At 44.8% G+C, this 15,358-nt stretch overlaps 1 protein-coding gene across 2 annotated transcripts in view; it reads right to left on the bottom strand.

Moving 5' to 3' along the window:
* Positions 1–15,358, bottom strand: part of LOC311131163 (mitogen-activated protein kinase kinase kinase kinase 3-like) — a 118,448-nt gene that overhangs the window by 18,918 nt on the left and 84,172 nt on the right. For both annotated transcript variants that reach the window (XM_084164006.1, XM_084164007.1), the window contains one exon: positions 882–920. In XM_084164006.1, coding sequence (XP_084020132.1) covers positions 882–920 — 39 coding nt within the window. The remainder of the gene's footprint in view (positions 1–881; positions 921–15,358) is intronic.

Genomic DNA, 15,358 nt, shown 5'->3' with positions numbered 1-15,358 from the left:
CCGAGTCTAGCTATCTATTTGTGCTGTCTTGCCAAAAATCACGTGTGGTAAGACAACGAACATAGGAGTTGGCTATACAGCACAAACCGATCTGGACCAGGCTAGCTGACCTGCTCACTTTCAAAATAATTGTCACTTGTGTATTGGAAATCAGTGTGCAGGTATCTTTCCTGCATGAGGTGTCTTTTTTTACCCTAACGCTGAAAATTAATGGATGCCAGCGGCACACCAACCTAGCCGCCACGAGACAAAGACTACAATAAACAATAGCGGACATCCCGCCGGCTTTCAGCCCCACTGCGCTATAACTGGGTATACGGCTTTAACGCCTCAGCAAGGGCGAAAAATCCCCCCGGTCTCTGCGGGAGTGGTTCTAAAGCAAATTAGTCGTCCATATCACTCGGACAAGCACAGAGGCAGAAGGTTAGGTCACATTAAATATTGAGTAGTGCAAGAGCAAGTGGCTCGAGAGAGGGGAGGGAGAGGGGGGAGGGAGAGCCCGAGAGCAAGCGAGAGAGAGAAAAAGTGAGCGAAGGAGAAAGAGAGGGGGAAAGGGAAGGAGAGTGAGAGAAACGAGGGAGCGAGGCATAGGGAGAGAGAGGGTGAAGATGAGAAAAATATATGAGGGGAAAGGGATGAGAATAAAATAGTTGATACATTATTTATTTAACCAGGGAAGTCACATTTATTTTTTCCAAGTGAGCCCTGTCCAATACAGAGAGATAGAAATGAGAAGAGAGGATAGGAAAAAAGAGGAAGAGGGAAGGAGAGTTTCAGTCAGACAGACAGACAAAGAGCGCGAGCGAGAGAGAAAGAAAGAAGGAAAGAGGAGTTCAAACTAGAAAGAAGGGGACAGGAATGAAAGGCACAGCTTGGCCTACCTCTGGTTTAGCTCCTCCTCCACCGATTTCAGAAGACTCCTGTTGCGAGATAATGACAGGAGATAATTAGAGATACATTTCATTTTCATTTTAGTCATTTAGCAGACGCTCTTATCCAGAGCGACTTACAGTTAGTGAATACATATTTTTTTATACTGGCCCCCCGTGGGAATCGAACCCACAACCCTGGCGTTGCAAACACCATGCTCTATCAACTGAGCTACATCCCTGCCGGCCATTCCCTCCCCTACCCTGGACGACGCTGGGCCAATTGTGCACCGCCCATGAGTCTCCCGGTCGCGGCCGGCTGCGACAGAGCCTGGATTCGAACCAGGATCTCTAGTGGCACAGTTAGCACTGCGATGCAGTGCCTTAGACCACTGCGCCACTCACAAAGGAGATACTGTCATGTTTACATTTACACACGAGGGGGTACTTGCAGCGGGTGGTTGGAGATTAGGGAGACGATTTACAAAAACATGGTTTTACAAAAAGGCTTTTATTGACTTGAAGTGTAAAGACGGCGCTAGATTGATGTTGATCGTTCAAAGGCAAGTTTTTTTTCAGAAAATGCTGTGAATGTACCCAACCTCCTCCGCTTTCTTGTCTACAAATATCAGTGGAGCCATGTTCCTTTTTGTCAAAGAACTTTGCCGCCTGTTTCTCCAATCTCGATTCTCCGTGTCTTGGTTGTAAATTATTTAGTGCGAACCGGGGTCGTGCACTGAGGGCAGTTTCAACAAACAAATTGCCGAGTGATTGTGGCGGAGCAAAAAAAAGGCTACTTATGTTTTATGGATTAGCACTCGGCAAAACCTCTCGATTGGTAGAAAGAATGTTGGCTGAACATTAAAAAACAAACACAGACAAACATCAAATCTGACAGGGTTCCCTGCTAGTGCACAAAAACCTCTCAAATACACTATGCTCAGCAGTAGGCTACTCAATCTACTATTGGTGGTTCCAATGGCTCAGTTAGTTATGTCATGATGCTTGCAACACAATAGCTGTGGGTTTGATTCCTGCATGGGCCACATACAGTACACTGGGTATAGGTTAACTGTAAGTTGCTTTGGAATGGTCTGCTAAAATGTATGCATCGAAATGATATCATCATATTAGTAGTACTGAATAAGTGAGGACGCTACATTGCTTTGTGTGGAAAGTGCTAGCTACACAGGTTGTGGCTACATTAAATTCCCATATTACCATAATTAATATTATATTTATTATGATATTTTTTTGGGGGGGTGGGGGCATTTTAAACACAATACAACCACACGTGGATACAGTACAATGCCATTAAAATCATTGAGGATGACAAAAAAGTTAAAAAATGTATTTCCATTGTGGTCCTCTTGAAAATATATGAAAACAAAATACACACAAGATTATAACATGAAAACGAAATACATCTCAAATACATCTCATCAACAGGGAGGAAAGAGTAATAGGAATAAAATAGATGCCCAAGTAACGTTCATTGATACAATTATACTTTCTTTTAGCCTGTGTAGTTTTAAAGAATTTTGCACATAAACCATTTCTTAAAGGGAAAGTTCACCCAAATTACAAAAATACACATTGGTTTCCTTACCCTGTAAGCAGTCTATGGACAAGGCATGACAGCAATCCATGATTTGGTTAAGTTTCCCTGGCACTGTTTCCACATGCTAAAGTTTTAGGATTTGTGGGACAAGTCCTACTCAAGTCATGAGACCGATATTAGCATTTTTCGCACATCATGTTCAAATCATCCGAAAGTGTCTTAAATTGATTGTGAAGCTCAACAAAGTCACTTATAGATGTTTTGAATATGATGCGCGAAAAATTATAATATCGGTCCCATGACTTGAATGGGATTTGTGGCACAAATGCATTTGGAAACAGTCCCAGGGAAACTAAACCAAAGCATGGATTGCTGTCATAAACAAATATGTTATTTTGTCATTTGGGTGAACTATCGCTTTAAAGTTTATCTTAAAACTCCCTTGCATAGGGATGGATTTTATATGGTTTGGTACACCATTCCATTCCTCTGCACCAGTGTTAAGGAAAGAGCTTTATCCAGCCATGCTCCTATAGTGCGGCGGTCTGATATTGGCAACACTGGTTCTGGTGTAATGGCTATGAGAGTCTCTAATGAAATTAAAATAATCAGACAGGTAACTGGGGGCAAGGTCATGTATAACTTTAAAAACCATCAACAGTTTTTGATCTGCACCACCCAGAGATCAACTGGATGCTAGTTCCGTTCCCTGAAATGATTAGGACAAATGTGCATCCTAGGGCTGAGCTTGAGTATAATTATCATCAGTTGGTTTTGGGCCATTTGAAGTTTGCCCTTCAGATTTTATTTTATGCCACTGGACCATGAGATAGAAGCATAGTCATAGTGGCACTGGATCAGAGATGTTGCCAGGGTCCACATAGTAGGCTACTGTTTAAGAGAGGATGCTAGTATGTTGCTTTGTATGGAGAGTGCTAGCTACAAAAGTTGTGGCTAAGCTAAATGACCATATAATCATTATTACTAGTACTGTATAAGAGCAGAGGACGCCACATTGCTAGGCTATATGTGGAAAGCGCTAGCTTCACGTTTTATGGATAAGCTAAATTACCTACAAACATACTGTATTAATACTAGTTCTGTAGAAAGGATGCTACGTTGCTATGAGTGGAAAGTGCTAGCAACACAGGTTGTGGCTAAGCTAAATGACCATATTATATTATTACTTGTCCTGTATAAGACAGGATGTTACGTTGTTAGTGTGGAAAGCGCTAGCTACACGGGTTGCGCTACGCTAAATTACCAAATTATCATATTATTACTAATAATGTATAAGGGTGCTGCATTGCTTTGTGTGGAAAGCGTAAGCTTCACAGTTTGTGACTGGGCCCATCTGTTAGTGTAACTGTGAGCAACACCTCTCGCCTCTATCTCACTTGTGTGTCATTCCACCTGTCTCGACGCCCCACTGGCCTTCTCAATTCTCCATTTCTACTCTTATCCCTCTCCCCTTCGTTCATGGCTTTCTCTACCAATAAACAATAAAATACGAAAGGAGAGCGGACAACTTTGGAAAAAAAGTCTACACATACTCAAGATTCCCATTAAGATTCAGTGCAATGCAACCATAGTTGGGTACAAATACTATTTTAAATCATTTCAAATACTTTATCTGGGCTTAATTGGCCTTGCCTGGTGGTGCACTACAATAGTGGCAAAAGTGCACTCCAGATAGGCTAAAGAAAACGCTAAAAGTATTTTTAAAATGTCTAATAGTATTCGAATCCAGGTCTAAATGCAACTTGCCTAGTCACCTTACACTTATACAGTGCATTCGGAAAGTATTCAGACCCCTTGACTTTTTCCACATTTTGTTACGTTACAGCCTTATTCTAAATTTGATTAAATAGTTTTTTCCCCTCATCAATCTACACACAATACCCCATTATGACAAAGCAAAAACAGGTTTTTAGAAATTTCTGCAAATTTATAAAGAAAATGCTAAGTATTTACATAAGTATTCAGACCCTTTACTCAGTACTTTGTTGATGAGGGAAAAAAACTTGGCGCCGACGAAGATTGCGGCCTCGCGACTAGCTCTTAGGAAACTTTGCAGTATTTTGTTTTTTTTATGTATTATTTTTTTAATTATTAGCTCAAAGTGTTTTGTATCATTACATACAGCCGGGAAAAACTATTGGATATCAGAGCGGCGATAACTCACCAGCATTACGACTAGGAAAACGACTTTCCCGAAGCAGATCCTTTATTTGCTCTCCCCAGGGCAATTGAACCGATTCCAGCGGCTGACCCAAAACATCGCCGGTGGAGGAGAGGTACTCGGAGCGGCCTGCTGGTTCGACTTAGGAGGCGCGCACACCACCCACCGCTTCCAAGTATACTACTCGCTAATGTTCAGTATTTGGATAACAAAGTTGACGAGCTCAGGGCAAGGATTTCTTTCCAGAGAGACATCAGGGCCTGTAACATACTTTGTTTCACGGAAACATGGCTCTCTGGGGATATACTGTTGAAATCGGTCCAGCCAGATGGGTTCTCAGTTCATCGCGCAGACAGAAATAAATATCTCTCCGGGAAGCAGAAGGGCGGAGGTGTGTGTTTCATGATTAACGACTCATGGTGTAATTCTAGTAACATACAGGAACTCAAGTCCTTTTGTTCACCCGACCTAGAATACCTCACAATCAAATGCCAACCGTATTATCTCCCAAGAGAATTTTCTTTGGTTATAGTCACGGCCGTGTATATTCCCCCTCAAGCCGATACCACGACGGCCCTCAAAGAACTTCACTGGACCTTATGCAAACTGGAAACTACATATCCTGAGGCTGCATTTATTGTAGCCAGGGATTTTAACAAAGCAAATTTGAGGACTAGGCTGCCGAAGTTCTATCAACATATCGACTGTTGTACTCGGGCTGCTAAAATCCTCGACCATTGCTATTCGAACTTCCGGGATGGTTATAAGGCAAATCTGACCACAACTCCATTTTGCTGCTCCCTTCCTATAGGCAGAAACTCAAACAGAAAGTACCCGTGCTAAGGACTATTCAACGCTGGTCTGACCAATCGGAATCCACGCTTCAAGATTGTTTTGATCACGCGGACTGGGATATGTTCCAGGTAGCTTGCGAAAATAATTTTGATGAATACACTGAAACGGTGACTGAGTTTATCAGGAAGTGTATAGGAGATGTTGTGCCCTGACTATTAAAACCTACCCTAACCAGAAACCGTGGATAGATGGCAGCATTCGCGCAAAACTGAAAGCGTGAACCACCACATTTAACCATGGCAAGGTGACTGGGAATATGGCAGAATAGAAAACAGTGTAGCTACTCACTCCGCAACGCAATTAATTTTTTATATTTATTTTTATTTTTATTTCACCTTTATTTAACCAGGTAAGCCAGTTGAGAACAGGTTCTCATTTACAACTGCGACCTGGCCAAGATAAAGCAAAGTAGTGCAATAAAAACAACACAGAGTTACATATGGGGTAAAAAAAACATAAAGTCAGAAATACAACAGAAAATATATATACAGTGTGTGCAAATGTAGCAAGTTATGGAGGTAAGGCAATAAATAGGCTATAGTGCAGAATAATTACAATAGTATTAACACTGGAATGCTAGATGTGCAAGAGATGATGTGCAAATAGAGATACTGGGGTGCAAAAGAGCAAAATAAATAACAATATAGGGATGAGGTGGTTGGGTGGGCTAATTTCAGATGGGCTGTGTACAGGTGCAGTGATCGGTAAGGTGCTTTGACAACTGATGCTTAAAGATATTGAGGGAGATAAGAGTCTCCAGCTTCAGAGATTTTTGCAATTCGTTCCAGTCATTGGCAGCAGAGAACTGGAAGGAATGGCGGCCAAAGGAGGTGTTGGCTTTGGGAATGACCAGTGAGATATACCTGCTGGAGCGCAGACTACGGGTGGGTGCTGCTATGGTGACCAATGAGCTAAGATAAGGCGGGGATTTGCCTAGCAGTGATTTATAGATGGCCTGGAGCCAGTGGGTTTGACGACGAACATGTAGTGAGGACCAGCCAACAAGAGCGTACAGGTCACAGTGGTGGGTAGTGTATGGGGCTTTGGAGACAAAACGGATGGCACTGTGATAGACTACATCCAATTTGCTGAGTAGAGTGTTGGAGGCTATTTTGTAAATGACATCGCCGAAGTCAAGGATCGGTAGGATAGTCAGTTTTACGAGGGCATGTTTGGCAGCATGAGTGAAGGAGGCTTTGTTGCGAAATAGGAAGCCGATTCTAGATTTAACTTTGGATTGGAGATTCTTTATGTGAGTCTGGTAGTTGAGTTTACAGTCTAACCAGACACCTAGATATTTGTAGTTGTCCACATACTCTAGGTCAGACCCGTCGAGAGTGGTGATTCTAGTCGGGTGGGCGGGTGCTAGCAGCGTTCGATTGAAAAGCATGCATTTAGTTTTACTAGTGTTTAAGAGCAGTTGAAGGCTACTGAAGGATTGTTGTATGGCATTGAAGCTCGTTTGGAGGTTTGTTAACACAGTGTCCAATGAAGGGCCAGATGTATACAAAATGGTGTCGTCTGCGTAGAGGTGGATCTGAGAGTCACCAGCAGCAAGAGCGACATCATTGATATACACGGAGAAAAGTGTCGGCCCAAGAATTGAACCCTGTGGCACCCCCATAGAGACTGCCATAGGTCCAGACAACAGGCCCTCCGATTTGACACACTGAACTCTATCTGAGAAGTAGTTGGTGAACCAGGCGAGGCAGTCATTTGAGAAACCAAGGCTATTTAGTCTGCCAATAAGAATGCGGTGGTTGACAGAGTCGAAAGCCTTGGCCAGGTCGATGAAGACGGCTGCACAGTACTGTCTATTATCAATCGTGGTTATAATATCGTTTAGGACCTTGAGCGTGGCTGAAGTGCACCCGTGACCAGCTCGGAAACCGGATTGCATAGCGGAGAAGGTACGGTGGTATTCGAAATGGTCGATGATCTGTTTGTTAACTTGGCTTTCGAATACTTTCGAAAGGCAGGGCAGGATGGATATAGGTCTGTAGCAGTTTGGATCTAGAGTGTCACCCCCTTTGAAGAGGGGGATGACCGCGGCAGCTTTCCAATCTCTGGGGATCTCAGACGTTATGAAAGAGAGGTTGAACAGACTAGTAATAGGGGTTGCGACAATTTCGGCGGCTAGTTTTAGAAAGAAAGGGTCCAGATTGTCTAGCCCAGCTGATTTGTAGGGGTCCAGATTTTGCAGCGCTTTCAAAACATCAGCTGTCTGAATTTGTGTGAAGGAGAAGCGGGGGGGGGCATGGGCAAGTTGCAGCAGAGGGTGCAGAGTTGGTGGCCGGGTTAGTGGTAGCCAGATGGAAAGCATGGCCAGCTGTAGCAAAATGCTTGTTGAAATTCTCGATTATTGTAGATTTATCGGTGGTGATAGGGTTTCCTAGCCTCAGTGCAGTGGGCAGCTGGGAGGAAGTGCTCTTATTCTCCATGGACTTTACAGTGTCCCAAAACTTTTTGGAGTTAGTGCTACAGGATGCAAATTTCTGTTTGAAAAAGTTAGCCTTTGTTTTCCTGACTGCTTGTGTATATTGGTTCCTAACTTCCCTGAAAAGTTGCATATCGCGGGGGCTATTTGATGCTAATGCTGTACGCCACAGGATGTTTTTGTGCTGGTCAAGGGCAGTCAAGTCTGAGGAGAACCAGGGGCTATATCGGTTCTTAGTTCTGTATTTTTTGAATGGGGCATGTTTATTTAAGATTGAGAGGAAATTACTTTTAAGGAACAACCAGGCATCCTCTACTGACGGAATGAGATCTATATCCATCCAGGATACCTGGGCCAGGTCAATTAGGAAGGCCTCCTCGCTAAAGTGTTTTAGGGAGCGTTTGACAGTGATGAGGGGTGGTCGTTTGACCGCGGACCCGTTACTGACGCAGGCAATAAGGCAGTGATCGCTGAGATCCTGGTTGAAGACAGCTGAGGTGTATTTAGAGGGTATGTTAGTCAGGATGATATCTATGAGGGTACCCATGTTTAAGGATTTAGGGTTGTACCTGGTAGGTTCGTTGATAATTTGCGTGAGGTTGAGGGCATCTAGCTTGGATTGTAGGATGGCTGGGGTATTAAGCATATCCCAATTTAGGTCACCAAGCAGTACAAACTCAGAGGATAAATGGGGGGCAATCAATTCACATATGGTTTCCAGGGCACAGCTGGGGGCTGAGGGGGGTCTGTAGCAAGCGGCAACAGTGAGAGACTTATTTCTGGAAAGGTGGATTTTTAGAAGTAGAAGCTCAAACTGTTTGGGCACAGACCTGGATAGTATGATAGAGCTCTGCAGGCTATCTCTACAGTAGATTGCAACTCCACCCCCTTTGGCAGTTCTATCTAGACGGAAAATGTTATAGTTGGGGATGGAAATTTCAGAATTTTTGGTGGCCTTCCTGAGCCAGGATTCAGACACTGCTAGAACATCAGGGTTGGCAGAGTGTGCTAACGCAGTGAATAACTCAAACTTAGGAAGTAGACTTCTGATATTTATGTGCAAGAAACCAAGACTTTTGCGATTACAGAAGTCATCAAATGATAGCTCCTGGGGAGTAGGAGTGATACTGGGGGCTACAGGGCCTGGGTTAGCCTCTACATCACCAGAGGAACAGAGGAGGACTAGAATAAGGATACGGCTAAAGGCTTTAAGAACTGGTCTTCTAGTGCGTTGGGTACATAGAATAAAGGGGGCAGATTTCCGGGTGATATAGAAAAGATTCAGGGCATTATGTACAGACAAGGATATGGAAGGATATGAGTAAAGTGGAGGTAAACCTAAGCATTGGGTAACAATGAAAGAGATAGTATCTCTAGAGGCATCAATTGAGTCGGTCTCTGAGTGTATGGGGGGAGGGACAAAGGAGCTAACTAAGGCAGGTTTAGCTAGGCTGGGGGGTCTACAGTGATATAGTACAATTAGAAATAACCGAAACAACAATAAACTAACCATGTTTGGGCTGAGGCTAAACATAAACAGGATGTAGTACCGTAAAAAGGAACAGTCGAGCAGATATCAGCTGTATAGCTGAGTTATCATAAGGTCCGGTGGTGAAGCGCTAGTGAGTAAGAGGCCACGGCTAGCGTGTGCTACGTCCGTTTTGTTGTAGCCAGCTGGTAGCGATGAATCCGGAGTTAAAGGTCCAGTGATTCAGTGATTCCGGCGGAAAAACTGATATGTTCTGGGTCGATAACGCGCTGTGCAGACTGGCCGAATATCCGGTGATCAATGTCCAGTGATTAAAAATTAATCCCGCGGAAAAAATCCAATATTCTGGGTGAAACACCGCTAGCTGTGGCTAATAGCAAGTAGCTAGTTCAGTAGCTAGTTCAGTTTAGTGAGTAAGAGGCCACGGATAACGTGTGCTAACGGGCCAGGGCTAGCAGATGGATGGAATCTTCGTGGTTAACGTCGTAACCACATCAGACGATTTCGTCGGCAGACCAGTCGTGTAGGATCGGCGGGGCTCCGTGTCAACACTAGGTGGTCCCGTCCGGTTGATAGAGAGGTAGATAGCCGGGAGATGGGCCTAGCTCGGGATGATTAGCCAGACCACAGCGTCCGTTTTGTTGTAGCCAGCTGGTAGCGATGAATCCGGAGTTAAAGGTCCAGTGAATCAGTGATTCCGGCGGAAAAACTGATATGTTCTGGGTCGATAACGCGCTGTGCAGACTGGCCGAATATCCGGTGATCAATGTCCAGTGATTAAAATTAATCCCGCGGAAAAAAATCCAATGATCTGGGTGAAACACCGCTAGCTGTGGCTAATAGCAAGTAGCTAGTTAGCTGGCTAGCTAGTTTCAACTGGAGATTCTAGATTCTAGATAAAAGGTATGTCAATAATAGAATCCGTTCCACATTGAGTGAGGCGGGTTGCAGGAAAGTATATTTTGTAGAAGGATGAAAAGTCTGATAGGGAAATATGTACGAAAAATTAAACTGGCAAAACATCAGTATAAAGACAAAGTGGCAACGGCTCAGACACGAGACGTATGTGGCAGGGTCTACAGACAATCATGGACTACAAAAGGAAAACCAGCCACGTCGCCGACACTGACGTCTCGCTTCCAGACAAGCTAAACACCTTCTTCGCCCGCTTTGAGAATAACACCGTGCCACCGACGCGGCCCACTACCAAGGACTGTGGGCTCTCCTTCTCCGGTGGCCGACGTGAGTAAGACATTTAAGCATGTTAACCCCCGCAAGGCTGCCGGCCCAGACGGCATCCATAGCCGGGTCTTAAGCGCATGCGCAGACCAGCTGGCTGGGGTGTTTACGGACAAATTCAATCTCTCCCTATCCCAGTCTGCTGTCCCCACATGCTTCAAGATGGCCGCCATTGTTCCTGTACCCAAGAAAGCAAAGGTAACTGAACTAAATGACTATCGCCCCGTAGCACTCACCTCTGTCATCATGAAGTGCTTTGAGAGACTAGTCAAGGATCATATCCCCTCTACCTTACCTGTCACCCTAGACCCACCTCAATTTGCTTACCGCCCCAATAGATCCACAGACAATGCAATCGCCATCACACTGCCCTATCCCATCTGGACAAGAGGAATACCTATGTAAGAATGCTGTTCATTGACTATAGCTCAGCATTCAACACCATAGTACCCTCCAAGCTCATCATTAAGCTTGAGGCCCTGGGTCTGAACCCCGCCCTGTGCAACTGGGTCCTGGACTTCCTGACGGGCTGCCCCCAGGTGGTGAAGGTAGGAAACAACATCTCCACTTCGCTGATCCTCAACACTGGTGCCCCACAAGGGTGCATGCTCAGCCCCCTCCTGTACTCCCTGTTCACCCATGACTGCGTGGCCAAGCACGCCTCCAACTCAATCATCAAGTTTGCAGACGACACAACAGTAGTAGGCTTGATTACCAACAATGACGAAACAGCCTAAAGGGAGGAGGTGAGGGCTCTGGGAGTGTGGTGCCAGGAAAATAACCTCTCACTCAACGTCAACAAAACAAAGGAGATGATCGTGGACTTCAGTAAACAGCAGAGGGTGTACCCCCCTATCCACATCGACGGGACCGCAGTGGAGAAGGTGGAAAGATTCAAGTTCCATGGCGTACATATCACTGACAAACTGAAATGGTCCACCCACGCAGACAGTGTGGTGAAGAAGGCGCAACAGAGCCTCTTCAACATCAGGAGGCTGAAGAAATGTATCTTGGCACCTAAAACCCTCAAACTTTTTCAGATGCACAATTGAGAGCATCCTGTCGGTGCAGTCACCGCCTGCTATTTCAACTGCACCGCCCGCAACCGCAGGGCTCTCCAGAGGGTTGTGCGGTCTGCCGAACGCATTACCAGGGGCAAACTATCCCCCCTCCTGGACACCTACAGCACCCGATGTCACGGGAAGGCCAAAAAGATCATCAAGGACATCAACCACCCAAGCCCCTGCCTGTTCACCCCGCTATCATCCAGAAGGCGAGGTCAGTACAGGTGCATCAAAGCTGGGACCGAGAGAATGAAAAACAGCTTCTATCTCAAGGCCATCAGGCTGTTAAATAGTCAAAACTAGCACATTGGAGGCTGCTGCTGCCTATTGAAATCACTGGCCACTTTAAGAAATGGAACACTAGTCACTTTAATAATGTTTACATATCTTGCACTACTCATCTCATATGTATATACTTTATTCTATAATATTCTACTGTATCTTAGTCCATGCCGCTCTGTCATTGCTTGTCCATATACATTGGGGAGAACAAGTATTTGATACACTGCCGATTTTGTAGGTTTTCCTACTTACAAAGCATGTAGAGGTCTGTAATTTTTATCATAGGTACACTTCAACTGTGAGAGACGGAATCTAAAAGAAAAATCCAGAAAATCACATTGTATGATTTTTAAGTAATTAATTTGCATTTTATTGCATGACATAAGTATTTGATCACCTACCAACCAGTAAGAATTCTGGCTCTCACAGACCTGTTAGTTTTTCTTTAAGAAGCCCTCCTGTTCTCCACTCATTAACTGTATTAACTGCACCTGTTTGAACTCGTTACCTGTATAAAAGACACCTGTCCACACACTCAATCAAACAGACTCCAACCTCTCCACAATGGCCAAGACCAGAGAGCTGTGTAAGGACATCAGGGATAAAATTGTAGACCTGCACAAGGCTGGGATGGGCTACAGGACAATAGGCAAGCAGCTTGGTGAGAAGGCAACAACTGTTGGCGCAATTATTAGAAAATGGAAGAAGTTCAAGATGACGGTCAATCACCCTTGGTCTGGGGCTCCATGCAAGATCTCACCTCGTGGGGCATCAATGATCATGAGGAAGGTGAGGGATCAGCCCAGAACTACACGGCAGGACCTGGTCAATGACCTGAAGAGAGCTGGGACCACAGTCTCAAAGAAAACCATTAGTAACACACTACACCGTCATGGATTAAAATCCTGCAGCGCACGCAAGGTCCCCCTGCTCAAGCCAGCGCATGTCCAGGCCCGTCTGAAGTTTGCTAATGACCATCTGGATGATCCAGAGGAGGAATGGGAGAAGGTCATGTGGTCTGATGAGACAAAAATAGAGCTTTTTGGTCTAAACTCCACTCGCCGTGTTTGGAGGAAGAAGAAGGATGAGTACAACCCCAAGAACACCATCCCAACCGTGAAGCATGGAGGTGGAAACATCATTCTTTGGGGATGCTTTTCTGCAAAGGGGACAGGACGACTGCACCGTATTGAGGGGAGGATGGATGGGGCCATGTATCGCGAGATCTTGGCCAACAACCTCCTTCCCTCAGTAAGAGCATTGAAGATGGGTCGTGGCTGGGTCTTCCAGCATGACAACAACCCGAAACACACAGCCAGGGCAACTAAGGAGTGGCTCCGTAAGAAGCATCTCAAGGTCCTGGGGTGGCCTAGCCAGTCTCCAGACTTGAACCCAATAGAAAATCTTTGGAGGGAGCTGAAAGTCCGTATTGCCCAGCGACAGCCCCGAAACCTGATGGATCTGGAGAAGGTCTGTATGGAGGAGTGGGCCAAAATCCCTGCTGCAGTGTGTCCAAACCTGGTCAAGACCTACAGGAAACGTATGATCTCTGTAATTGCAAACAAAGGTTTCTGTACCAAATATTAAGTTCTGCTTTTCTGATGTATCAAATACTTATGTCATGCAATAAAATGCAAATTAATTACTTAAAAATCATACAATGTGATTTTCTGGATTTTTGTTTTAGATTCCGTCTCTCACAGTTGAAGTGTACCTATGATAAAAATTACAGACCTCTACATGCTTTGTAAGTAGGAAAACCTGCAAAATCGCAGTGTATCAAATACTTGTTCTCCCCACTGTATGTATATATTCTTAGATTCCATTCCTTACTTAGATTTGTGTGTATTGGGTATATGTTGTGAAATTGTTAGATATTACTTGTTAGATATTACTGCACTGTCAGAGCTAGAAGCACAAGCATTTTGCAACACCAGCAATAACATCTGCTAAACACATGTATGTGACAAATACAATTTGATTTGAAGCACCTTTGTCAGCGATTACAGCCTCAAGTCTTCTTGGGTATGATGCTACAAGCTTGGCACACCTGTATTTGGCGGGTTTCTCCCATTCTTCTCTGCAGATCCTCTCAAGCTCTGTCAGGTTGGATAGGGAGCGTCGCTGCACAGCTATTGTCAGGTCTCTCCAGAGATGTTCGATCGGGTTCAAGTCCGGGCTCTGGCTTGGCCACAGAAGGACATTCAGAGACTTGTCCTGAAGCCACTCCTGCGTTGTCATGGCTGGGTGCTTAGGGTCGGTGTCCTGTTGGAAGGTGATCCTTCGCCCCAGTCTGAGGTCCTGACCGCTCTGGAGCAGTTTTTCATCAAGGATCTCTCTGTACTTTGCCCTGTTCATCTTTCCCCTCGATCTTGACTAGTCTCCCAATCCCTGCCGCTGAAAAACTTTCCCACAGCATGATGCTGCCACCACCATGCTTTACCGTAGGGATGGTGCCAGGTTTCCTCCAGACGTGACGCTTGGCATTCAGGCCAAAGAGTTAAATCTTGGTTTCATCATACCAGGAATCTTGTTTCTCATGGTCTGAAAGTCCTTTAGGTGCCTTTTGGCAAACTCCAAGCGGGCTGTCATGTGCCTTTTACTGAGGAGTGGCTTCCGTCTGGCCACTCTACCATAAAGGCCTGATTGGTGGAGTGCTGCAGAGATGGTTGTCCTTCTGGAAGGTTTTCCTCTACAGAGGAACTCTGGAGCTCTGTCAGAGTGACCATCGGGTTCTTAGTCACCTCCCTGACCAAGACCCTTCTCTCCCGATTGCTCAGTTTGGCCGGGCGGCCAGCTCTAGGAAGAGTCTTGGTGGTTCCAAACTTCTTTCATTTAAGAATGATGGCGGCCACAGTGTTCTTCGGAACATTCAATGCTGCAGAAATATTTGGGTACCCTTCCCCAAATCTGTGCCTCGACACAATCCTGTCTCTGAGCTCAACGGACAATTTCTTTGAACTCATGGATTGGTTTTTGCTCTGACATGCACTCTCAACTGTGGGACCTTATATAGACAGGTGTGTCCCTTTCCAAATCATGTCCAATCAATAGAATTGATCACAGGTGGACTCCAATCAAGTTGTAGAAACATCTTAAGGATGATCAATGGAAACAGGATGCACCTGAGCTAAATTTTGAGTCTCATAGCAAAGGGTCTGCATACTTATGTAAATAAAGTATTTTAATTTTTAATACTGTTTTTGCTTTGTCATTATGGGGTATTGTGTAGATTGATGAGGACATTTTTTTTATTTAATCCATTTCAGAATAAGGCTGTAACGTAACATAATGTGGAAAAGGTCAAGGGGTCTGAATACGTTCCGAATGCTCTGTACATACAGTGCTGTGAAAAAGTATTTTCTCTCTCAAATTGTTGA

The sequence above is a fragment of the Coregonus lavaretus genome (assembly GCF_964263955.1).
Source record: "Coregonus lavaretus genome assembly, chromosome: 6".
Taxonomy (NCBI): domain Eukaryota; kingdom Metazoa; phylum Chordata; class Actinopteri; order Salmoniformes; family Salmonidae; genus Coregonus; species Coregonus lavaretus.
Note: the sequence above shows the minus strand (reverse complement) of the source record. Positions and strands in the feature narration are given on the sequence as shown.